General features: G+C 46.4%; 1 protein-coding gene across 3 annotated transcripts in view; it reads left to right on the top strand.

Annotated features, from left to right (window-relative positions):
* Positions 1 to 27,304, top strand: part of jag2b (jagged canonical Notch ligand 2b) — a 185,388-nt gene that overhangs the window by 65,029 nt on the left and 93,055 nt on the right. For 2 of the 3 annotated variants that reach the window (XM_055640249.1, XM_055640248.1), the window contains exon 3: positions 10,286 to 10,337. In XM_055640249.1, the coding sequence (XP_055496224.1) occupies positions 10,286 to 10,337 (52 nt within the window). Of the gene's footprint in view, positions 1 to 10,285; positions 10,338 to 10,965; positions 12,201 to 27,304 lie in introns of those variants that run through there. The other variant, XM_055640250.1, reaches the window with a different exon arrangement.

The following is a 27,304-nucleotide window of genomic DNA, read 5'->3' as shown; positions in this document are numbered from 1 at the left end:
AGCATATGTAAGAAAGGCCTATGACATTGTCAAAAATATTATATACCAGGCTTGTATGAAGCTTTTCAAAAAGGGGGGTGGCATAGCAGGATTACAAATATTTTATGTGAAATAAGTGCACACTGCTCTTATAATAAGCGCAAAGCTCAAAGACCCTTGTGGCCGGGGTCCAGGGCCCGCTTACGGGCCCTGGAAGCTCTGGGGTTTTAGATGCTCTCTGGTGCATTCTGAGCCTTATTTTGGAGCATTTTTGCACCATGTTTATGACCAATATTTAAGAAATAATTTTGGTTGAGTCAAGTGTAATGAGTGGTGGAATGGGATGATTGGGGCCATTGTTGTATACATTTTTTTTAAACAAGAATTGCAGCTGTCCTTGTTTTAATAATCAAGTTGTACTGTAAAATGTTATGTAAAATGTTATAAAGGAGCATGCAAACATTGCAAATAGAATACTGTACGTTTTTGCAGTAAATAAAACCTTTTTTTAGAAAATGTTTTGTGTGTTGATTTGATTGCCTGTTACTGTTCGACTGTGTTAGTGTGTGCACATTAAAAATATGATGCAAAATGAAAGTCGAAAACTATGGAATACATATTTTTCTGTATTGTTATCAAGGAAAAGAAAGCAGTTCCAATTGTTTGATATTATTCATATGGAGGAGAAAATATCATTGCTCTAAAACCTACCTTAATTTTGCAATCTCACTAAAGATAAACCCCCTTTTCCTCTCCCCCTCTTCCTTCCCCGTCTCTCTCCATCCCCATCTCTCTTTCCCACTCCCCCTTCCCCACTTTCTCTCTCTCTCTCTCTCTCTCTCCCCCTCCCTCTCTCCCCCTCCCTCTCTCCGCACTCTCTCTCTCTCTCTCCCTCTCCCTCTCTCTCTCCCTTCTTCTCTCCCTTTCCCCTTCTCTCCCTCCCTCTCTTTCTCCCCCCCCTCTCTCTCCCTCCCACGCAGCGAGGCTCCGACTCCATGCCACAGACACCGCAGCCCCCTCCGGGCCCGGAGACACGGGCACTCCCGCAACCCAATATTCCACTACTTACCTGGAGTAGACACGTAGGATCTTTGGTAGACATGAGGCATCGAGGTGATTATGTGGAGTGCAAATGGAGATCTGAACCCGCCCGGGCCCACTGCGCACGCGCGGAGAGACAGCCTCATTTTGCGTCGCCGGCTTCCCCCAACTGTGCAGGCGCAGATGGTCGCAATTTTTTCCCCCAAAACTTTTAGCGGGCTGAAACCAGAATTTCAGTAATTTCCGTCAAAATGGAAACGCTGATAGCGCTCCAATATTTTTTATCTTGGGATTTTTTTTACTCTGGGGAAAAAAAAACACCTTGGCAGGAGGCCCCATAGATTCTGAGGACCTAGGCTTCAGCCTATGAGGCCTGTGGGTAAATCCGGCCCAGCCGAGGCCCCTCTAGATCTCAAGGCCCTAAGATTAAGTTTGTGAAGCTTATACGTAAACCTGGCCCTGGAGGGAAATCTTATCGAAACATATAAAATTATAAAAGGATTGGACAAGCTAGATGCAGGAAAAAAAATCCCAGTGTTGGGGGAGTCCAGAACCAGGGGCCACAGTCTAAGAATGAAGGGGTGGTCATTTAAAACTGAGACGGGAAAAAACGTTTTCACCCAGAGAGTTGTGAATTTGTGGAATCCCCTGCCACAGAAAGCAGTAGAGGCCAATTCACTGGATGAATTTAAGAGAGAGTTAGATAGAGCTCTAGGGGGTAGCGGATTCAAGGGATATGGGGAGAAGGCAGGCACGGGTTACTGATTGTGGATGATCAGCCATGATTACAATGAATGGCGGTGTGGCTCGAAGGGCCAAATGGCCTCCTCCTACACCTATTGTATATGTTTCCTGTGTTGTACTGTTCTGCTCAAAATACCAAATCAGTTGTACTACAAACTCCTTATCAACACCCCTTTGCCTCCTTTTCATTCGCTAACCTTTGTCCACACAACCTTATCTGATACCCTTTCTTCTTTTCATGTCTGTTTTTGGCACTTACTCAATCCACCTAACAATCTGTGAAACATGGTGGTGGCAGCATCATGCTGTGGGGGTGTCAGCAGGGACAGGGAAGCTGGTCAGAGTTGATGGGAAGATGGACGGAGCCAAATACAGGGCAATCATGGAAGAAAACCTGTTCCAAATTTGAAAACCATGTATCATTTTCCTTCCACTTCACAATTATGCGCCACTTTGTGTTGGTCTATCACATAAAATCCCAATAAAATACATTTACGTTTGTGGTTGTAACGTGACAAGATGTGGAAAAGTTCAAGGGGTATGAATACTTTTGCAAGCCACTGTATATCCACCTATTATTTGCCAGGCTTTGTCCCATTCCCACCTCTCCTTTCCAGCTTTCTTCCACTTCTCTTTTCCAGCATTCTCCCCCCTACTACAGTCAATGTGAAGAAGGGTCCTGACAGGGCTCTCACTTAATTATTTTTCTCTGTTGCCAGCTGGGCAACCTAGGCGGCTTTTTAGGTTGCCAAATGACAGTTTAGGTGGACATTTAAGACGGCTTGCATGATGCGTGCGATAATGTGCTCGGACGAAGTGCATAGTTACCAGTCTGAATTATGGTCAATGAAGCATTCACATATTATTCCTGCTTCAAATAAAGTCACAACTAAACATATTCACCAATCAAGACATGATATATACCCCAATGACATGCTGCAAAATTATAATACAGTATCTCATCTCTTTTTACACGTTGCAATGAATGCAATTTCTATTATTTCTTTCCACTTCCAAACAAAAATGTGGTTGGATTATTCAGCGCACTAAGCGTGTGTGTATGTGAGCTGGCGATCCGAGCGAGAGCGCTACAGAATTCACTTTTAGTTTGGTACACTCACTGCAATTTACATACGAGTTGTACCCTGTACTTGTGAATTCATGAACGGCATTCGATTTTTTTTGGCTCGCCAAGCCGGGCAAAATAACACAGCTTTTAGGTTGCCCGACGGGAATTTAGGTGGCCATTGGCGACCGGGCAACCGTTAATTTCGAGCCCTGGGTGAGAGAGGTTAATCAGGGCCTTCCTGGTCGAGCAATCACAAATCTTTTAAATGTTGAATCTTGCTTCATCTCCCCACCTTTGCTGCAACCATCTACAGTATTTGCCATACTTGTGTAGCAGCTTGTCTTGCTGTTTGGAAATGCTGCAGGGCTTATGACGGTTTCTGATGCAAGTTTGTCTGAGAGCATCAGAAACAGCAAGGCTTGGCCATATTACCCTCAAGTCCGGAGGCGGCACGGTGCCACAGCGGTAGAGTTGCTGCCTTACAGCGCACAGACCCGGATTCGATCCTGACCTCCAGTTTGCACGTTCTCCCGCACTCTCGTTCACGCCCTGGCTCTATATCACTCACTCCCCCATTCCTTCACTCCCCACTCCCTCACTCTATCTATTCACCCACTATCCTTTATTCTCCTCACCACCTCTTTTCACTCCACTCCACTCTCTGCCACTCTACCCCACACTAACTCCCCAACTCACCCTAACAGTGCTTCCGGTAGAGTTACTGCCTTACAGCGCCAGAGACCGGGGTTTGATCCTGGCTGCTGTCTGTACGAGTAGTTGCTTTACTCAACAGCCAAAAATCTGTAGCCTCCCTTTGATCTGGTATTTTGTTGGTTTGCATGCTTGATCAATGGTATTTTATCATTAATGTTTTATTATTATTAATGTTTAGTGTTTTCTGAGTCATTTGTAACTGTCACTGTATGTCATGTTGTTACTTGTGGGCGGAGCACCAAGGCAAATTCCTTGTAAGTGAATACTTGGCCAATAAACTTACTTACTTTTCTCCAGGTGTTCTGATTTCTTCCCACACTCCAAAGATGTGCAGTTTCATTAAAAAATTGTAAATCGTCCCTAGTGTGTAGGATTGTGTTAGTGTATGTGGTGATCGCTGGTCGGCATGGACTCGGTGGGCCAAAGGGCCTGTTTCCGCGCTGTATCTCTAAAGTCTAAAATAATGTTAGGATCTATGAATGGTGATATCTATATATTAAAGCACTTGTGATAATGGGGGGGGGGGGGGGATTTTTGCCGTTGTGTGGGCCTGTCGGGCTGTTTTGCTGTGGGTACGGTATTGTTTGAGTTAAATTGGATAATCTAACTGGTTTTAATCGCGTGCTTCGATGGTTGGGAAATAATAATGAGAGGGCTGGCAGTACAAGTGAGTGCAGGAAGTGATTGTGATGAATAGATATGCGATAAAGGTATATGATGACATATGGTGGTTTGGTTGGCTAAAAGAAAACATGCAGTTACATTGTTTTGCAAGCGCAAGTTGGGCTGAAGGGTCCGTTCCTGTGCTGAATGACTAAATTCAAGAGAATATTCGTCGACATACCAAATCTCCTCGACCTTTGAAAGAATTAGAGGCTTTATGATCACACCAATGTGCTGGGCCCTGGACCATCTGTTCCTTGTTGCATGAAAGCCTTTTGGACTCTATAGAGATACCGCGCGGAAACAGACCCTTCTGCCTGCTGGGCCCACGCTGACCAGCGATCACCCCGTACACCAGCACTATCCTACATACTCTCAACTTCCTCTTTGGAGTACGTCTGGCTGCTCTGGCTTCCTCCCACACTCCAAAGACGTGCATGTTTGTATGTTAGTTGGCTTTGGTTAAATTGTCCCTAGTGTGTAGTATGCAAAACATGGGATAACAGAACTCGCGAACAGGTTGGTGCGGACTTGGTGGGCCGAAGGACCTGTTCCCACGCTGTGACTCTAAACTCCGCGGGGTCAGGCAGCATCTCTGGAGGCTATGGATAGACAGTGTTTTGAGTGGGGATCCTTCATCATACTGACTGTGGTGTGGGGATGAGACGGCTGGGAGAGAGGTGGGGCGAGACAAAGCTTGGCAAGCGATAGGTGGATAGAGGTGAGTGGGGGCTTGATTGGCAGATACATGGACATAGGCTGGTGGCTCCTTTTTCATCTCTAGCCTATGTTCACCCATCAACCCCCCCCTCACCTGCATCCACCTATCACTCGCCAGGCTTTGTCTGGTCCCCACCCCTCTCCCAGTTTTCTCCCCCACCCCTCCATTACAATCAGTCTGAAGAAGGGTCCCAACCCGAAACGTCATCTATCCATCTTCTACAGAGATGATACCTGACCTGCTGAGTTACTCCAGCACTGCTTTTTCATAATGCTGTATTCTTGGACACTTTTTGGTTTGGTGAAAAGATCATCTTCACCACTCGTAATCAATCCTGGCTAAATTTAGACGGGTGTTTGCTTATGTGTCAGGACCCATTGACTGGATTAGATTGAAACTGGGAAAACTGTCAGCAGGTGTAAGGAAATGTGAGCTGAGTAATTAAAGGCTGTTTTCAGAGCTCCACGATCAACGTATGTAGAATCTGGGTCTGTCAGGAATAGACGCTGTGATAAATAACTCAGAGTTGCCAGCGTGACTATACTCCTGTTCACTGTATCTCGGTACACATGACTATAATAAACCAGTACCAATAGACCAGTGAGAATGAGAAGGAAATGTTCCTCATGAAATGAGACAGTGACATGGTGGACTGGTGCCAGAGACCGACGTTTAATCCTCTGCTGCTGTCTGAGTGGAGTTTGCAAGTTTTTCCTGTGACTTTGTGGATTTCCTCCATTTCTCCCACGTTCTGCCACATCCCAAGACATCTCCAATGTGAATTGTCCCCAGCAGGTGGGAGAGTTGATTGAAAGGTGGGGAAAATAAATGGGATTAATGTCAGATTAGCATAACAGGTCGTCAATGGTTAGCAATGAATCGATGGGCCAAAGGGCCGGTTTCTGTGCTCTAGGAGGCAATTTTTGAAGTTTATATTAAAAATTGATCTATATAATAGCAAAGAACTGCAGTTGCAGGTTTACACCAAAAAAAGGACACAAAGTGCTGGAGTAACTCAGCGGGTCTGGCAGCAGTTCTAGAGAACATGGATAGGTGACGTTTTGGATCCAGACCCTTCTTTAAAAGTGATTGTTATACTGTGATGGCTATCAGGTTGTCAGTTGTTCTCTTTCCTCTGTGACTCGTGAAACTGGTGGTGGCCCTTTCATTTGATGCATTAGAGTATCTACAAGGATTAGATTAGTTTACTATCTCATACAACAGGATGCAATGGAATTCCTTGTTGACATGAAACTCGATAATCAGTGTACATACAGTAATGATAAATACAATGGGTGCAAACAGCAGCTTGATGTGAAATTGTAGTGCAAAGTCCAAGTGGTGTGAAAGAATATTGAAGTACAATAATGTAACAACTGCATGTGATAGAGTGAGAATATGATGGGTGTGTGGAACGAGCTGCCAGAGAGGGTAGTTGAGGCAGGTACTATAACAACCGTTAAAATTAATTTGAGCAGGTAATTGAACAGGATTGGTTTCGTGGGATCCAAAGGCAGGTGGTTGGATCGAGTGTAGATGGAACACTTGGTCGGCATGGGCTGAGGGGCTGATGGGCCTGTCCCACTTAGGCGATTTTTGGGCGATAGTGGTGACTATTTTTGCTGTCGCAGGTGTTGTCGTAGATTGTCGCCAGGTGTCGTAGGTGAATTCCATTAAAACCAGTTCCTGGCAGTCACCTAAAGAGTCACGTAAGTGAGTCAGGCCCATGAGGCGTTCCGTTCTAACTGGAGTGAGTTAGAAGGACCTGTTAGGAGACACAGTGCTGGAGTAACTCAGTAGATCAGGCAGTATCTTTTGAGAATGTGGAGAGGTGACGTTTAGAAAGACCTGTTTCTGTGCTCTATGTGAAAAAGGGTTCCTAGCTGAAATGTTGCTTATCTACATTTTCCAGAGATGCTGCCTAATCCTAAATTTGTTTATTTATTTTTGTAAACCGACATCTTTGTGTCTTGTGTCTTGTGTTCCTTGTTCCTTGTGTCTACCCTGTGCTCTACCTCTCTGAGTCGCACGCCTGTGTCTAATTCTCTGAATCGCATGCCTGTGACTACCTTTCTGACTCGCACGCCTATGGCTACCTTTCTGAGTCACACGCCTGTGTCTGCCTCTCTGACTCGCAGGCAAACGTTCCTCGCAAGAAGGTTGGCCCGTGTTGAGGTGAAAGTTGAGTGGCGTGTCTCTTAGTCTCTAATTCACTGGATAAGTCGAGGTGGTTTCCTTCCCTTTCAGTCATGTGGCTTCTTGCAATAGTTTCAAGATCACATCTGCAAGACTGCTACCAAGAATAAATGTTACCCAAATTTCCCATTTTCTCTGTCATTATTTAACTGTGCTGTAATCTTGGAAATCCCATTGTGGGTGTCTTCCACCTTCACTTGGCTAAGTGTCAGGGTAGCTTACAACTTTCCTAACACTTGCTCCTCTTCATTCAGGAATTAGATTCAACTCCTCCCTCTCCCGCTCTCTCTCACGCTCTTCAATGATTGTACGTCACTTTTGGTTAATAGGAAGACCAACATTAAAATTGACAATTACGGCTGGGATATTGCTCATCAAACACTCCTTCAGCATGTAAATGATTTGTGTCCTTTCATAATAGTTGGCATTATTCACCGCAGTGGCTGATCTCGATTACCTAACCCAACACTAACACCCCAACCCCCCCCACCCCCCCTACTCCATAACCCTAAGCCTAATGCGACTTTAAACACGGGCCAGAAATATTAAGCTCTACTTTCTCTGTTAAAGAAGCCAGCTGGAATGACTTTAATCATGGAATATAGAGTTATCCTAATGAAGGAAATTAAATTAAACAATGTTAAAAATGCCATTTCAGGTTCTGCACTAAACCTGATTCTAATGGGCCTGTCCCACTTAGGCAACTGCAGGAGACTATGCAGTCGCCACATGGTCGCCGCATGTTCGCGGTTGGTTGCCGGGAAGTCGCCTTCATGGTCGTGAGGAGTTCCCGCATTCTGGGAACTAGTCGCGGCCACATTATGGGCGCCGTGAATTTTTCAACATATTGAAAAACTAGCAGCGGCCAGAATGAAGCCGCCATGGAGAGTAGGGAGAATTCTCGAGCCGTAGGTAGGTCGTCATGAGGTCCTAGTGGGTTGCCAGGATGCTGGAGGTTCTTGTAGGTTGTAGCCGATGCTGACCGGTGAATTTCATTGGCTCATTGCGAAAAAAGAGATCAGTAGTTTTCAGAACCAAGGAACCGACCGTTGATGTTAAATGTCTGCCGAGCTTCACAGCCGTGTATCTCTGGCTTCTTTAAAGTTGTCTCCACTCCTTCTCCCCCCTTCTCCCCCCACTTTTATAGGACTTACCGAACACTGCGCTTTAGCCATCTTAATTACAGCACCAACCTTCCTGTTCATTGCGGTGTGTGTCTGTATCACCTTGGCGTAGCACTGTGTGATTTTTTTAGACAGGGCAAGCGAGGTAAGCGCGGGCTGGTGACGGAAGTGGTGTGTGTGTGTCCCCCTTTAACCCGCAATTAATCCCGATTATAATGAAATATCTACCCTAAAATTGGTCATGGAGTCATATAGCGTGGAAAGAGGCTATTCGGCCCAACGCCCACACTGGTCAACATACCCCAGCTACACTAGTCCCACCTGCCTGCGTTTGGCCCATATCCCTCCAAACCTGTCCTATACACAGACCAAAAGGTCTTCAATGGTCTTTAGAAGGCTTTTGGATAGGTCCTCCCAAAAAATGTGCGTTATATTTTTGTTGGTGTCTTAGTATTTTTGCACCATGATATGCAGTGAGTGTGATTTAGTTAGGCAGGAATAAGAACTTCGAGCCTCTCCACCCTGGAGAAGGTGTGTGGGGGGTGTCCGTGTCTCCAGTTTGAGTCTCCTGTAGACTGACGGGAAGAATTAATCAACAGCTCGCATCATTCTGAATTGGGTGAACACCAGGATCGCAGAAGGCAAAGGAGAGGGATGTTGGAGGTTTGAATTCAGAGTTCCTGCACTTTAGAAGTAATCTATTGAGTTGGCCAGCAGCACTCTTGGAAAGTGTGCAGAACAGATTCACCAGGATTTACCTGATTTTGAGAGCTTGCTTTGTAGAAAGAGGTTGGATAGGCTAGGACTTTTTTTCTTTGGAGTGTGGGAGGCTGAGGGGGTAACCTCATTGAGGTGTACAAGATTATGAGGGGCACGGATAAAATGAACGCTCACAGCCATTATCCCAGGGTAGAGGATTCTAAAACTAAATGGTATATTCTTACGGCGAGAGGGGAGAGATTCAAGAGGGACCTCGAGCAACTTTTTCACTCAGAGGGTAGTCCGTATCTGGAAAGAGCTGCCAAACTATAGAAGGACAGATATATGAATCGGGAGGTTTTGGAAGGGTATGGGTCAAATGCAGACAAATGGGATTAGCCCAGAATGCCAGCTTGGTTGGCATGGACAAGGTGGGCTCACTACCCTCTGTTAAAAAGTGCTCCTTGAGTTCCCATTAAATCTTTCCACTCTCACCTGAAACCTATGTCCTCTGGTTCTTGATTCTCCAACTCTGGGTAAGAGAGCCTGCATTCACCTATTCCCATTATAATTTTATGCACCTTTATAAGATCACCACTCAGCCTCCTGCACTCCAAGGAAAGTCCTGGCTTGCTCAACCTCTCCATGTAGCTCAGGCCTTCGAGTCTTGGAGGCATCATTGTGTATCTTCTCTGCACTCTTTTCAGTTTAATGACATAAAACAGCTTTAAGGTGAGAGGGACAAAGTATAAAGGGAATACATGGGGCAGTTTTTTTTAATACAGAGGGTAATGAGTGCCTGGAATGCGTTACCAAGGTTGGTGGTGGAGGCAGACACGATAGAGTGGTCTTTGAGACTTTTTGGATAGACACATGGAAAAATGGTTTTGGCTGCAGGCCCAGTGCTGGACATTGTGGATCGAAGGGCCTGTTCTTGTGTTGTGCTGTTCTCCGTACTCGATGGGCAATGTTTCGGGTATGGACCCTCCTTCAGTCTGAGGTTTCTCCCGCACTCGGTGCTTGACGCGCGATTCCAGCATCTGCGGTTCCTTGTGTCTCCTTTCCGAGAATGATCAGACCATATTTGTTTAACCGTGTGGTGGACTGAGAGATGAGAATTGAGCCAAGACGTTAAGAAAAGTAAACTACTGCTCTTCTCTTGAAGGAAAGATAGGTCAGCCATGATTGAATGATGGAGTTGACTTGATGGGCCGAATGGCCCAATTCGGCTCCTGTAACTTATGAAGTTATGATCTGTTGGGAGTTGGCCATGAGTTGATGTTGCCATGGATTTTGATCACGACTAATTATGCTTTTGTTTTCTTTCCTCTTCAGAGATCATATACATTAATTCTGGAAGCCTGGGATCAGGACAATGCAACATCTGGTGAGTATCCAGCCTACAGAGGTATTTCTCTAACTTGCCTGGGCTAATGACTCCTTTAGAATAAAATCCATCTGCATTCAGGATTGCACTGGCAGCCTTCGTGAAGGTGTGTCACTTTATGCATTTGCCAGGGGTAAAATAGATGTGGGGGTGGGGGGGAGAGGCAATGGTTTGGGGGGGGTGTGTCCAAAGACGAGCGGATTGAGCAGTTCAGACATGCAGTAGATGGAAGTTCTAATTCCTGAAATGTTTTGTGATTATGACTAACTGTGCACACACAGGAGTACACACATACTCAGTTTGAATTCTGTGCTTTTAGAAAATAATTAACGACTGTAGGTAATTCTCCCCACCCACCGCTTCTGTGCCTTCTCTTGAAATGCACACCTGATTGCTCAAGTAGCAATTTACCAGAGGCACAAAGTGCTGGACTAACTCAGTGGGTCAGGCAGCATGTCTGGAGTAAAGGAATAAGTGACGTTTGGAGTCGAGACTCTTCATCAGAACCAGATGTCAGCGTGATGAAAGTGTCTCAACCTGAAACGTCACCCATTCTGTTTCTCCAGAGATGCCAACAGGCACCCTGAATTACTCCAGCTTTTTGTGTCTATCGTAGGTTAATTGGCTTCAGTAAAGTTGTAAATTATCCCTATAATGTAGGATTATCCCTATTATGGAGGATAGTGCTAACTCGGTGGGCCGAAGGGCCTGTTTCTCTAAAGTCTAAAGAATTTGGCCATTCGATGGGCTGAATGGCCTAATTCTGCTTATATGATTTAGAAGCATGGCACCTTCAGCCCGCAATGACTGTGCTGAACATTTTGCCAAAACCACCTGCCTACATGCGATCCATATACCTCCATTCCTTGCATATCCAGGAGCCTATCCAAAAGCCTGGTAAAAGCCAGTGAGTTCAGAGTGGCTGAGTTGGGTGACGGCTGCGATTTGTCTGTACCTTTTCATACCTCTAGTTTCCCTCTCCCTTGACTCTCAGTCTGAAAAAGTGTCTTGACCAGAAACGTCACCTATTCCTTTTCTCCAGAGATGCTACTGAAGTAACCCCAGGATGTTGTGATTACCTTGAGTTCAGAGTGGCGTTCACCTGGGTCGACAGACCGTGCATACAACAGTGCTTCATTGCATTGGGTACAGAGCCCTGGCAGCACTTCCCATCTTGGGTTCCCAATGAGAAGAGCGTGTCTTCAATTAGTGTCTAAGTAGTTTAGCTTAGAGATACAGCGCGGAAACAGGCCCTTTGGCCCAGCGAATCCGCACCGTCCAGCGATCTCCGCACACCTACACACACTAGGGACAGTTTTATATTTATACCAAGCTAATTAACCTACAAACCTGAACGTCTTTGGAATGTGGGAGGAAACCAAAGATCTCTGAGAAAACCCATGCAGGTCAAAGTTCAAATTTATTTTAAATGTAATTTACCATGCAGCGTTACAATTAAAAAAGGGCACAATACACAACATAATTCAACAAAGACATCCACCACAGCATTCTTCACTGTGGTGGAAAGCAATACAGTTCAGACTGTCCTCCTCCCCCTCCTACTCCTCCTCCTCCTCCTCCTCAGGTCACGGGGAGAAAGTACAAGCATCCGTAGTCCGAATTGAACCTGGGTCTTTGGTGCTGTAAGGCAGTAGCTCTACCACTACGCCACCGTGCTGCTAATGTCGACAGACTGTTCTGAAGCCGTGGATGGGCGGCCCTGCAGCCAGGCAGCAGAGCTGAAGCTGGAAGTGCCAGGAATACCTTGCAGCTGTCGACGCTAACCGAGGGGGTGGGGAGCACCTACAGTGGAGGGTGCTGTAGAACGTAAATACCACTCTTCACAGTGCTGGGCTGCAAAGAGTTAAGTGTCCAAATTGTGTAGAGAGGTAATTTAGTTGAAGTTATATACAAACCGAGTTATTTATAGTTAGCTGCATGTCATCATATCAAGCGACATTTTGGTAAGTGCTGCTCTGGTTGGAAGGGAGATTCTCTGAGTTTAGGTCGTAGAACATGATACCTGTAAAGGTTAGCGTGCTCAGAATAACAAGGCATGTGCATGCATTACAGAGTTGTAATTCTTCAAATATCTCTGCTGACTGTTGACCCACTGATAGCGAGCACAATTGTTCTCAGTCTCAGGTAGTCCCTGCAGCCTTCCAAATAGTTTCTTTCATGAATGACCCTGAGTGGATAGTGGTCGGATTGAAGGGCTGTGATTTCTTCCACTCGTTCTGAAAAGTGGCTTTAAATCTGCAGGTTATCTTAGGCAGAAAGCTTGGCTAAAGGAAGACACAAAGTGCCCGAGTAACTCAGCATGCCAGACACCATCTCTGGAGAGATGCATGCATGGAGAACATAGATGCTGCCTGACCCGCAGTGTTACTTCAGCACTTGTTTTTTTTTTTTGTTAACCAGCATCTGCAGTTCCTTAGGTCATGTTGTAAGAAGTAGGAATAGAATTAAGCCATTTGGCCCATCAAGTCTACTACGCCATTCAATCATGGCTGATCTAGCTCTCCCCCCTAACCCCATTTTCCTGCCTTCTCCCCATAACCTGACACCTGTCCTTGTGTCTCCTTAGCCATAGCAGTTGGGTTGACAAAAGATGAGACAAGAATGTTAATTGCCATGTGTACCGGCAACAGAACAATGAACATCTTACTTGTTGCAGTTTAAAAGCCCCATAAACTCTGTGCTATAGAGGTGTATGACTCCATGACTTGCACTCACATCAGCTGCAGCTTTGTAATCTCGTCTGCACGTTTAAGAGGCAGCCTTCTCCACGAGTAAACCTTTCACCACTGTGTTTTACGCAGCCCGAGGCCAATTATGTTTTTAAGGATTGGTAAGTTGGAGCAAGTTACACGGTAACTTGACACGAGACATTGCCAGCCGCGCGTGGAACAACTGCTTCCTTTTATGACAGCTAAATGTGTTAAAATTTAAATACTCCCTCCTTTGCTGTGAGTCGGGGAGCAGGATACATTATATTGTTCAGCTCTGTAAACATTAGCCCCAGAACGGGAGGGTGAGTGTTAATTAAGATTTGAACCAGTTTAGTTTGAAGAATTCTAAAGGGAGTTGTTTTTCAGTAGCCTTTCCTAACCTTGGGCAATCCCCATGGAACACTTTTTAAAGTGCGGACTCGTGCTGAAGGATGCGTAGCAGTCAGTTTGTGCAGAAGAAAATTTTACTCTCTCCTGCAAGGTATTCCCAGTATTTTCTCTCTTATAACAATGAGATGGGAAAAAATGCAGGGATTGCTGGGCTCGTCCCCATTCAAACACCAAACAAAAACTAGAAAACATATCTTTAATCCTAACACAGTTCAAGGAAAGAGCGTTGAAGTCGCGGCCCTGTTTCTACCAATCTTTCCACCACCACGCACAAGAAGCGACAAGACAGACACCATTGTACGCAGATGCCGAGAAGTGTGTTCAGCTCTGGCTGAACAATTTCTAATCGTGTGTGTGGACTCGATAAGAAGAAGATCCTAGTTGATAAAAATACACCTCTTGATGCTCATGAACACATCATCAGTGATGTAACCTGGGTCATTAGGTGTTTCGGGTCTTTCAACATCAGACACCCTCACTCAGGCGACCCAGCCGTGGTTGATCAGATCACGACTTGTGTTCAGGTTGCATTCGCTCCTCCCCGTGGACCTTCTCTCCTAATCCAGAGCCATCTTGAGGCTTTCTCCCCTACCTCTGTGGTGTTCTTGCTAAACATAGTAAGAATTCTTCAGAGACTGCTGAAGTGTTTGTCCTTTCTAAGTTCTATTGCAAACTAATTATTGCAAAAACACAAAAAAAATGTTGCTGCCATTAGTCTCGGGGTTTACATAAGTTGTGGTTTGGACAGTAGAAGTGTGTATAGAATGTTGAGAGGCATTGGTCGTGTGGAAGGTCAGTATCTTTATTCCCAGGGTGGTAATGTCAAGGTTAGATGGCAAAGCTATAAGCTGAAAGTGGGCAAAGTCTAAAGGAAAGAAAAGGGGCACAAAGTGCTCGAGTAACTCAGCGGGTCAGGCAGCATCTATGGAGAACATGGATAGGTGACGTTTTGGGGCAAGGGCCTTCTTCAGACTCTGTTTAAAAGAGATGTGGGATGCAAGTTTTGTTTTTTGCACACAGTGGTAGCTATCTGGAATGTGCTGCCAGGGGAGATAGTGGAAGGAGATACAGTACCAATGATAAAGAGGTATGTAGACTGACACACTAAAGGCATGGAACAGATGGGTATGGACCATGTGAATGGCAGATGAGATTAGTTAGATTTGCATCGGAGTTGGTGCGGGCATAGTGGGCCGAAGGGCCAGTTCCTGTGCGGTACTGTTCTACGTATGTCCTTTATGTTCGGGTTTATTATTGTCACCTATACCGATATATAACGAAGAGTATTGGTTTGCAATCAACATCAGACAGTACCGTACATGAATACAATCACGCCTAACCCAAGTACAAGAGGTGGAGTGAAGGGAAAGACGTGGAGGACAGAGTTGGGTCTGGGCAGCTCCACGATTCTCTGGGAACATGGCGACTGCATGTTCTCCATGCCAACATCCAATTCCTACAACAACATGCGGAGCTCAATTACTGAAGCTTGGATTTCCGCGGCTCCAGGGTACATACGGTACAGTGGGAATTTGTTTTCTTGAAGTAAAGATTATGCACACGGCAAGGCTGAAATGTTCTTGCTTCTTTGTTCAGGGTTTCATTGTTCCTGTTTGCATTGTTTGCTGATCATGCACAGACTCGCTCGCTCGCTCACATGTACAAGGGCAGTGGGCTGCAAGTCAAGGAGTGCAGAGGGGTGGGTGCCTGGAAGGGACACAATGCTCTCTGGACTGTTACGCCTGGCTGACCGTATCACAAGTAAACAATCAAGTTGCAGATTGTAACGGTACTGGAAAAAGCCTTTCAACCCGTTCAAGTCCCTACTGGAGACGCAGGAAACTGTAGATGTCGGAATCTTGAACAAAACACTCAGTGCTGGAGTAACTCAGCAGGACAGGCAGCATCTGTAGAGGGAATTCATCGTCAATGTTTCAGGGCGGGGCTGATCAGCCTGACCTGTAACATCCCCTGTCCATTCTCTTCACAGATGCTTCTGAGTTCTTCCAGCACTTCGAGTAGACTTGGAGTCAACAAAGTTCCCAGGGCAATGAGTAAAAGGTGAAATACAAGGTAGACAAAAATGCTGGAGAAACGCAGCGGGTGAGGCAGCATCTATGGAGCGAAGGAATAGGTGACGTTTCGGGTCGAGACTGGAAATGTCACCTATTCCTTTGCCCCAAAGATGCTGCCTCACCCGCTGAGTTTCTCCAGCACTTTTGTCTACCTTCGATTTTCCAGCATCTGCAGTTCCTTCTTAAACAAAAGGTGAAATACAAGTTAGTTTAGTTTATTATTGTCACATGCACTGAGGTACAGTGAAAAAGCTTTTTATTATGTGCTATCCTGTCAAAGAAAAGACTATAGATGATTACAATCAAGTACAGTGTACAGATACAACATATAGTGCAAGATAAAGTCCGATTAGAGATAGTACAAAATCTTCAATGAGGTCGATGGGAAGTGAGAATCGCACTCCAGCTGGTATTAGAACGGTTCAGGTGCCTGCTACCCAGATTTGACTACCCAGACCGAGGGGAAAATATACACAGTCCTCATACTGAAGAAGAAGAATGCAGAAGCAAGGAACTGCAAATGCTGGCTTGCAAAAATAGAAGCAAAGTGCTGGAGTAACTCAGCAGGCCAGGCAGCATCTTTGAAGAACATGGATGGGTAACGTTTCTGGTCAGACCCTTCCAACTTTAGTACAGGTGCACAACCTTTTATCCGACAGCCATTGGGACACTTTTCGTAATTCGGAAAAAATGTCCGGTTTCTTCCAGGTAGGCGATATACCCTCCCGGGCAATATACCCTCCACTTCTCTTTTATGAAGGGGATTTAGTTCCCCTTTCTTCCAGGACCGACCGGAGGTTCCGCTGTCACCTCTGCGGGCCGCCCTCGGTGAACGCTCACTCAACTTTGTCTTGGGATTCCTACTCTCCCGTGCAATGTACCCTCACCTTCTCTTTTATGAATGGGGATTTAGTTCCCCTTTTGTCGAGGACCGACCGGAGGTTCCGCTGTCACCTCTGCGGGCCGCCCTCCGTGAACGTCCTGTCTCCCTGTCCCTGGGATAGCAGGGGGCGATCAAACAGCAAAATACCCCCTCAACCCTCCAACTCCAGAGGAATCCGCTCCCCGATGGGCCGCTACGGCGACAAGTGGCAGTTCGCCCACAGCCCGAGCTGCGCGACCCCAAGAACAAGACGTACCTTGCACACCATCAGCTTCTGCCCCTACGGGGAGCGTGTTCCTCTGGAGTTGGAGCGGGGCTGGGCTGGAGTTGCTGATCTGGGATCTCCGTGCTTGCAGTGGGCCTGGGGGTTGGTGTCCCGATGAGGGGGCACAGCTCGGGCTGTGGGCGAACTGCCACTTGTCGCCGTAGCGACCCATCGGGGAGCGGCTTCTGGTGGTCCTGATGTCTCCCGCTAGTTTGCAGTTTTCCTCTAGAGTTGGAACGGGGCTGGGCTGCTGCTGGCTGTGGGTCTCTGGGATCTCCGTGCTTGCAGTGGGCCTGGGGGTCAGTGTCCCGTTGGTCCTGACGTCTCCGGTGACTGGCATTGTATGCTGGCATCGCCGACGTGAGGACAGTGCAAAGCCCTCACGCCGGTGCAATGGGCGGGGAGCTGGAGAGGGGAGGGAAGGGGTCACACAAATGGCCGGGAAGCAGAGGGGTGTGGGTGGGGTGAAACTGAAGGGAGCGACAATCTGCTGCTCCCTGCCCGCTGAGTTAAAAAGTTCCCACGCAAGACTCACGATACACTGTGTATCGTGAGTCTACCGTGGGAACTTTTTAACTCAGCGGGCAGACAGCAGCATATTGTCAATTATTAACCCTCCCGCGCAATATACCCTCACCTTCTCTTTTATGAATGGGGATTTAGTTCCCCTCTCTTCGAGGACCGACCGGAGGTTCCGCTGTCACCTCTGCGGGCCGCCCTCGGTGAACGTTTTCAAGGACCTTTCTTCAAGGACTGCAAAAATGTCCGCTATTCGGAGGTTTTCGTTATTTGGATCTTCGGATAAAAGGTTGTGCACCTGTAGTGCTTAAATATTTCGCTGTTTCTGCGTATAACTGATGGAACCAAACTGGAAAGTATTGGCAAATAATTTTACTCATTGCTTGAGGATGCGAATCCTCCTTAAGATGATCTTTAGTTTAGAGATACAGCAAAGAAATATGCCCTTCGCATCACGCTGACCATCGATCACCCGTTCACACTAGTACTGCGTTATCCCAATTTCTCCTCCATTCCCTATACACGAGGGGCAATTTACAGAGGGGCAATTAACCTACAGACCTGTAGGATGTGGGAGGAAACCAGAGCACCCGGAGGAACCGTAAACGGTCACAGCGGGAATGTGCAAACTCCACAGGGACAGCAGCCGAGGTCAGGATCGAACCCGGGTCTCTGGCGCTGTGAGGCAGCGGCTCTACCAGCTGTGCCACCGTGCTGCCCATTCTGCTTGATCCATGTGGAGTGATATAGCATGGATGCAGGCCCTTTGACCCAACTTGCTCTCGCCGACCAACATGCCCCAGCTACAGCTGCCTGCATTTGGCCCACATCCCTCTAAACCTGTCCTATCCATGTACCTATCTCAATGTCTCATGTCATATGAACAGAATTAGGCCATTCAGCCCATCGAGTCTACCCCCCCCCCAATTCAATCATGGCTGATCTCTCTTTCCCTCTCAGCCCCATTCTCCTGCCTTCTCCTCATAACCTCTGAATCCCTTACTAGAATCTGTCAGTGTCCTCTTTAAAAATACTCATTGACTTGGCCTCCACAGCCTTCTGTCGCTACAGATTCACCACCCTATGGCTAAAGAAATTCATCCTTGTCTACTTTCTAAAGGTACGTCCTTTTATTCTGAGGCTGTAGCCTCTTGTCCTAGACTCTCCCACTAGTGGAAACATCCTCTACATATCCACTCTAGCCTGGCTTTTCATTATTCAGTAGGTTTCATTAAGATCCCTCTAATCATTCTAAACTCCAGTGAGTTCAGGCACAGAGCTGTCAAACGCTCCACATATGTTAACCCGATCATCGCTGGGATCATTCCCGAAAACCTTCCTCTGGACCCTCACCAACACCCTCCCTCCAATGTACACCTCCTGACAATCTCTACATCTATTCTATCCAGGTCCATTGAGCCCTATAGGGTTTTCTAACCTTCATTGAGGGCAGTCACGGTGGCGCAGTGGTAGAGTTGCTGCCTTACAGCGAATGCAGCGCCGGAGACCCGGTTTTGATCCTGACTACGGGTGCTTCTGTACGGAGTTTGTACGTTCTCCCCGTGACCTGCGTGGGTTTTCTCCGAGATCTTCGGTTTCCTCCCACTCTCCAAAGACGTACAGGTTTGTAGGTTAATTGGCTTGGTATAAATGTAAAAATTGACCCTAGTGCGTGTAGGATAATGTTAATGTGCGGGGATCGCTGGTCGGCGCGGACCCGTTGGGCCTGTTTCCGCGCTGTATCTCTAAAACTAAACTAAAACTATAAGTGAGATCGGAGAAACTCTGGAGAATACATGCAGTGCGTGCTTGGTTTTCCCTGGTACTGTATACCCACTGCCCCAGGAGTCAGTGTAATGAATCCTCACTGCGCACCCTCGTGTACAAGTGTATCCTTTTCTTTTTATTCCATTTGCAACTCAGTGCTCACTCAGTGGAGGGGGCAGCATAGTTGGGAGCTGCGGGGGGGGGTGGGGGGGGGGGGGGGGGGGGGGGCTGTGGGGCAGACAAGGGGCTGTTGTGGGCATTAGTCAGAGGATACCTGAAATTGAAGGGCCAACCTTTATGTAGTGCTGTGGCGCAACTCATAGAGCTGCTGCCTCATCGTGCCACAGATCCGGGTTCAACCTGACCAGAAGTACATGGCGTCACAGGTCGATAAGGTGCTCAAGAAGACCTACGGTACATTGGCCTTCAATGTCAGGGTGTTCATCAAACAAGGTCCTCGGTCTGAAGAAGGGTCTCTACCAGAAACGCCACCCATTCCTTCTCTCCAGAGATGCTGCCTATCCTGCTGAGTTACTCCGGTATTTTGTGTCTATCATCTGTTGAATATAGAAGTTGTGGCGTTATGTTACAGCCATACAACACATCATTAAGACTGCACTTGGAGTGTTGTGTTCAGTTGAGGTGACCCTACTATAGCAGGAATGTAGTTATGCTGGAAAGAGTCAGTGAAGGTTTGCGAAGATGTTGCCAGGTCTCGAGGGCCTGAGCTATAGGGAGAAGTTGAGTTATCCACTATCTCCTTCACACTCCCTATGTCTCTTCCAGCTTTCTCCCCCATACCATAACCAAAATATCGCCTATTCATAACCTCCAGAGATGCTGCCTGACCCGCTGAATTATTCCAGCACTTTGTGTCTTTTTTTTAAATAAACCAGCATCTCCAGTTCCTTGTGTACATAATTTCCAGAATAATTCTGAGACAAATTGTTGGAGTAACTCAATGGGTCAGGGAGGCAGTATCTCTGGCGATGTTTATGGTCACGTTAAATCTATGTCGCGCGCGCGCAGATAGCGACATTGTGGGGACTGAACTTCAGGCACACTCTCCAACCATCAGAGGGGAGCTGACCGTTCACAGGATGTAAATGACTTTTTCAAAAGAAAAACAGAACCAGCTTTCATTCAGCTCAATAATGAGTCATTGTCTACTCTTCGTAATCCCACAGCGATGGGAGCCAGGTGCAGAGAGGACTCGGATAACTCAGCACTTAAGTGTGACACTGCCATTGTCCGGTAATTGTGTAACACGTAAAGGCTCTGTTTGGTCTCCCTGAACTTATTACACCATTTACGAATGATTTTGTCTTGTTAATGTGAAGTTCTGAAAACAAATCCCGGTCCCCCTCCCTTCCCCATGTGCTGGCTAGCTGTCCAGGATTCAAGTATTTTCATCGAATCCAGAGATGTTGAGTTACTCCGGCACTTTGTGTGTTTTTGTTTGTTCCTAGTGCCAACAGTACTTTCATATTTAGTTTAGAGATGCAGCAAGGAGCTGGCTCTTCGGCCCACCGAGTCTGCGCCGACCAGCAATCACCTAAACACTAGTTTCATTTCAAGTTTAGTTTAGAGGTACAGCATGGAAACGGGCCCTTCGGCCCACCAAGTCCACACCGACCATCGATCACTCGTTCACACTAGTTCCATGCTACCCCACTTTCCCATCCATTCCCTACACTTCAGGGTCAATTTACACAAGACCAATTAAACTCCAAACCAGCACGGCTTTGAGATGTGGGAGGAAACCGGAGAAAACCCATGCGGTCACGAGGAGAATATGCAAACTCCGCACTGACAGCACCCGAGGGCTGGATCGAACCCGGTTTTCTGGCACTGTAAGGCAGCGGCTCTACCAGCTGTGCCACTGTGCTGCCCTTCTGGCAAAATATCAGGGTTTTCATTTTTGAGTTTTTATTCTGAGTTGTTCGAATTGCTCGTTTATTTTGGATGAACTGCGGGATTGAACAAAGTGAGGCAACCTACGCAGAACGGTTGCGACGGGGGCAATGACTGCTGCGGCTATGGAGGTGCAGGGCGTTTGGAAGGCCCATGGTATCTGTTGGGGTTGAGAGCACAGCAGGCAGGCTAATAGGCTGACCGTTGTGAGCAAAGAGGGACTGTGCGGTAGAGCCAGCGTGCGCGAGGAGGTAGAGGGTGGAGCGAGAGCATGATTCCTGTTGGAGAACTAAGTCTGGACTTGCAACTGGAGCACTGCCACATCTGAGCAGTTCTGCTCTGTGGCCCACTGTTTGGTTGGGTGTTGGTGGTGGGAGTTGATTGCAGCAGTAATATTCAGACAGGATTGCAGTAATCAGTGTAAATAGGTTTGCCAGGAAGTAGGATAAAGTAGACGGCTTTTCCCTGGAACTGTCACTAAGGCAGGGTCTCCTGGCCTGCATCGTTTGATGCCTATCTTTTGGCTCCAAGTTGAAGCTGATAGGGTATTTCCAACGCTTACTGGCATGCAACCCAATTGGAGCTTCTTAACCCTTTGCGAGCAACACCCAACTTTCCATCTTGTTCGGAGCTGTTTTAGATTGATCGATTGAAAGATACATAGACAATAGGTGCAGGAGGAGGCCATTCGGCCCTTCGAGCCAGCACCGCCATTCATTGTGATCATCCCCAATCAATAACCCGTGCCTGCCTTCTCCCCATATCCCTTGGTTCCACTAGCCCCTAGAGCTCTATCTCGATACCAAATGCATACAATAGGCCTTTCAGTCCACGCCGACCACTGAGAGCATAGACCTACCTATGCTACCCTACTTCCCAAAGAACAATCCCAACCAGAAACGTAACCTATCCATGTTCTCCAGGATTACTGCATGACCCGCTGAGTTACTCCAGCACTTTGTGCGTTTCCTTGGTAAACTAGCAATGTGCAGCTCCTTGCTTCTATTGCCTTATCACCTTTATTGTTAATGCATCTGTGAGTCTTTGTGAATCTTTATAATGCATGCCCAGATTATTAGTTCCAACTATTGGAGGACGGAAACAGGCCCTTCAACCCAATTCGTCCATGCCGAGCAAGATACCCCACCTTAACTAATCCCTTTAACCTGCATTTGGTCCATAGCCCTCTAAATCTTTTTTTTCCCCCTGAAACGTCGGAGGTTGAGGGGAGACCTGATAGAAGTATACACAATTATGAGAGGCATAGGGTAGACAGTCAGAAACTTTTACCCCAGGGTGGAAATGTCCAACACTATCGGGCATAGCTACATAGCTTCATAGCAAAAGGATTTGAGTATAGGAGCAGGGAGTTTCTACTGCAGTTGTACAGGGTCTTGGTGAGATCACACCTGGAGTATTGCGTACAGTTTTGGTCTCCTAATCTGAGGAAAGACATTCTTGCCATAGAGGGAGTACAGAGAAGGTTCACCAGGCTGATTCCTGGGATGTCAGGACTTTCATATGAAGAAAGACTGGATAGACTCAGCTTGTACTCACTAGAATTTAGAAGATTGAGGGGGAATCTTATAAAAACTTACAAAATTCTTAAGGGGTTGGACAGGCTAGATTGGAAGATTGTTCCCAATATTGGGGAAGTCCAGAAGAAGGGGTCACAGTTTAAGGATAAGGGGGAAATCTTTTAGGACCGAGATGAGAAAAACATTTTTCACACTGAGAGTGGTGAATCTCTGGAGTTCTCTGCCACAGAAGGTAGTTGAGGCCAGTTCATTGGCTATATTTAAGAGGGAGTTAGATGTGGCCCTTGTGGTTAAAGGGATCAGGGGGTATGGAGAGAAGGCAGGTACAGGATACTGAGTTGGATGATCAGCCATGATCATATTGAATGTCGGTGCAGGCTCGAAGGGCCGAATGGCCTACTCCTGCACCTATTTTCTGTGTTTATATGGTGAGAGGGGGGGAAAGTTTACTGGAGATGTGCGGGGCAAGTTTTATTTACAAATAGTGCTGTGGGCTTGGATGGCACTGCCAGGGATGGTGATGGAGCAAGATATAGCGGTGTTTAAGAGGCTTTTAGATTGGCACATGGAATGGAGGGATATAGATCACGTGCAGGCAGCTAGATCAGTTTAACTGGGCATTGTGTTCGGCACGGACTTGTGAGCTGACGGTTCCTGTTCTATACAGTTCTATGTTCTATGTTCATTCCATGTACCTGTCCAAGTGCTTTTTAAATCTGAAGTGTCAAGAGACTTAACTCAAGAGTGCAGTTGCTGCCTAGATTGATTTTTTTGTTGTCAGGATTGCCGCTTAATGCAACTCTAGATGTGTAGTTCAACCCACAGCATAGGAAGATGCAAAGTTTTGATGTCTGGCTCGTGTGCTGTTTGATTTGTTAGTAGGAACTGTGAGTACCGCAATTAGGCTGGGCAGGTAGTCCTAGGCTTGAGGGGCAGTAATCACCAGCAGATCCTACCTCCTGATGGTTATCTGCAAGCTACAGAGGCTTGAAAGCGTGTGTCTGCTTCTGAGCGCACGCCAAGTCATGGTCTGAATAGGAGTATCCGCCTGTGGCCTGGGGGTATAACAGCCTGCTCACTCCCAAAGAATGCCTAGCTGGAGGCATGCAGGTGGATAGAGCAGGCAGAAGGAAGCACCAGGCTTTGTTGCACAATGGCGGGGAAAGGTGACGCCATGAAGGGCACTTTGTGCTGGGGGTTTTCAGCCCAAAGCCAGTTGCCGATTTGCGCGGAAGATCAGGCCTTTTATTTCCCTCCTTCGGAAGGAATGTTGGGCCACAGCCAGTGACAAAGCGTGTGGAATGGGAGGGCTCAAAGCCTGAGGAAGTGGGAGTACGTGTGTCGTGTAAATACAAATTCACAGCTTGGGTGGAGCCAGCCTGCCTTTTAATTGCACTTGTCAGGGCAAGACCTTCATAGTTCTCCTGTTACTTGCAGGAACTATTTTTCTTAACAAAACTAGGATATTGGGTGTGGATGAGGCAGCTTGTTTTTATTGTACGAAGGGGAGGGGGATGTAAATGGTTGTTTCAATCCACAGAATGGTACGCTAAGTGAATCCCAAAATAGTTTAGTTTAGTTTAGAGATAATGCGCAGAAATAGGCCCTTAGCCCACTGAGCTGTTTCCTTTTGGCAAGGACCTACCATGTTATGAGCAGGGCGACCCAAAGTGTTCTGAATATCATGGATTTCCACTGCGCCCAGAGGATGCATTTAATAGCTCTTTTGAAAAAGTACTTTCCCAGTTAATCCCCTTGAACTTGGTTCTAGTGTTCACCAATTCCCTTCTGGATGTACTTTAAATGTTGTAAACAGAAAATATAGAAAGCTCGCTGGAAATCTGACCATATGATGAAATGATGGATGAGGGGCGGTACGGTGGCGCAGCGGTAGAGTTGCTGCCTCACAGCCCCAGAGACACGGGTTCGATCCTGACTACGGGTACTGCCTGTACGGAGTTTGTACATTCTCCCCGTGACCGCATGAGTTTTATCCGGGTGCTCCGGTTTCCTCCCACATCCCATAGACATGCGGGTTTGTAGGTTAATTAGTCACTAAATTGACCCTAGTGTATCGGGAGTGGATGAGAAAGTGGGATAACCTAGAACTAGTGTGAACGGGGTGATCGATAGTCAGCGTGGACTTGGGCCTGCTTTCATACTGTATCTTCCACCAATCAATCAGAAACATTTCAGATCAATGACTTGCAGGTGCAGCCTGATCTCAGTGCTTCCAACATGAGTTTTAATTTATGATTTCCTGCATCCTTATTTTGTAAATTTCTTTCTTATTCACTCCCTTTTTAATCCCTATCACTTTGCAGACAATGCATCCGACCCGTCAAATGGTTCTGTTCTACTGTTTGTATGCAGTTTCAAATGGCTACCATTTATAAGATTTTGTATTGGTTTAATTTGGGAGGCAGACCTTCCCTTTGGTTTATTTTAAGGTCATAAGGGATAGGAGTAGAATTAGGCCATTCGGCCCATCAAGTCTACTCAGTTATTCAATCATGGCTGATCTATCTCTCCCTCCTAACCCCATTCTCCTGCCTTTTCCCCATACCCTCTGACACCTGTACTAATCAAGAATCTCTGCCATAAAAAATATCCACTGACTTTACCTCCACAGCTTTCTGTGGCAAAGAATTCCACAGATTCACCACCCGCTGACTAACAACATTTCTTCTCATCTCCTTCTAAAAGAATGTCCTTTAATTTTGAGGCTGTGACCTCTAAACCTAGACTCTCCCACTCGTGCATCAGCTGCTGAACCAGCAGGATGCTACACAGCTTCTTCCCACAGGCAATAAAACAGGTTAACGGACTGTGTTCCCTCCCCATACATCATACACCAACACATCTAACCTGCCCGTACTTTGACAGCTAGACACCTGTCAAAGCAAAGCCACTGTTCAGTCTGAATGTGTTTTTAGTTTAATTTTTAGGGTTATTTTAGATATGTTAATTTTAAAGTTGAATGTATTTACTCTGCTTTAACTGCACTGATAGGAACTGATTGAGAAACAATTTTTTGTTTCTTCTGTGTATGTAAGTACTCAGTGAAAATGACATTAAAGTAAATACTGAATACTGGGCCTCTCCATATCCAAGCCTTTCACTATTCTGTGAGGTCCCTCCCTCATTCTTCTAAACTCCAGCAAGTACAGGCCCAGTGCCGACAAACGCTCATCATAGGTTAGCCTAATCTCAGTGGCAGTTTTGGAAGTATCTTTGCCTCATAGTACACAATCAAATGCAAGACCTGTAGCAATACTGATCTACAGAAGGATATTGGGGTGTAAGTCCATAGCTTTCTGTTGGCTGCTGCCTGTTATTGAAGTTGCATTGATGGCCCATCCTGTGGACCTTAGAGACTCATCTAGCCGTGGATGAAGAGAGCACATAGCAGGGCACTTAGTTGGGACATTTGTCAGTAGAATCTCCATGCATTTCCAGTGCATCTTGAGCCACGGTGTTAAGGGTTTGTACCGCCTACAACAATGGTAGTGGCCATTGTTTGATCCAATTTAGTTCTGTCTTTTGGCCTAATCTTCCTAAATTGTATGAAATTGTGGAGGGTGAGGAACCTTGAAAAGCTACTAGAATTTAGTTTTCCCTTCCCCATTTCCAGGTGATATAAACATCCTAATGGGGCTTGGTCATATCTCGAGTACATCTCCAGTGGGAGGACAAGTAGAAGGCGTAAGGTCTGTTGAAGAACATCCAGGTGCCTGGGCCTGATGGGATTATCCCTTCACAGGTTGTTGAACTAGGAGCTCCATCTATCTGCCTTGATTGCACTAGTGACTGCACTAGGGTTTTGCTTTTGTACCGTATTTGTCTTTTGTTAATTGAACCTTGTTATTTATTATGGTATCTACAGAGTACTAAGTCTACATACCTGTTGTGCTGCTGCAAGTAAGAATTTCACTGTTCCTTTTTGGGACATATGACAATAAAACACTTATTGAGAGAAGCCTTGTCGGAGATCTATGTATTCTCATTAGCTACGGGGGAAATGCGGTATGATAGTACACAATGAAATGCAAGACCCTCAGCAATATTGATCTACAGAAGGATCATGGGATGCAAGTCCATAGCTCCCTGAAAGCAGCAACACTAATAGATGGTGTGAAGGTCGCCTATGCCTCCAGATACGGAGAGGATGTTTCCACTGGTGGAAGAGTCTAGGACCAAAGGTCACGGCCTCAGAAAAAACGGACGAACCTTTAGAAAGCAGATGAGATGGAATTTCTTTAATCAGAGGGTGGTGAATCTGTGGAATTCACTGGAAAGGTTGTGGAGGATGTCCATGGTTATTTTTAAGGTGGGGATTGATAAATTCTTGATTAGTAAGCATGTCAGGGGTTATGGGGCGAAGGCAGGAGAATGGGGTTGAGATGGATAGATAGATCAGCCATGATTGAATGGCCGAGTAGACTTGATGGGCCAAATGGACTAATTTTGCTCCTAGAACCTATAAACTTATGAACGCTTACCTTTATCAGTTGGGACATTGAATATCAAAGTTGGAAAGTCATGTTTTATGCTGTATAAAGCTTTGGTTATGCTCTATTTGGAGTATTGTATGCAGTTCTGGTTACCGAATTACAGGTAGGATATAGAGGCTTTGGAGAAGGCGCAGAGAAGGTTCACCAGGATTAGAGGGTGTTAGTTCTAAGGAGAGGTTGGAGACACTTGGATTGTTGTCTCCAGAACGCCAGTAGTTGAGAGACCTGATAGAAATAAATAAAATTGTGAGATGGGGATTATAGATGGGGTAGACAGTCAAAACCTTTTTTCTGGTGTGGAAATGTCAGACTAGAGGGAACAGCTTTAAGGTGAAAGGGGCAAAGTTTAGGAGATGTGCAGGACAAGACT

Source organism: Leucoraja erinacea, chromosome 9 (genome assembly GCF_028641065.1).
Source record: "Leucoraja erinacea ecotype New England chromosome 9, Leri_hhj_1, whole genome shotgun sequence".
NCBI lineage: Eukaryota > Metazoa > Chordata > Chondrichthyes > Rajiformes > Rajidae > Leucoraja > Leucoraja erinaceus.
This window is presented reverse-complemented; position numbering and strand designations above follow the sequence as displayed.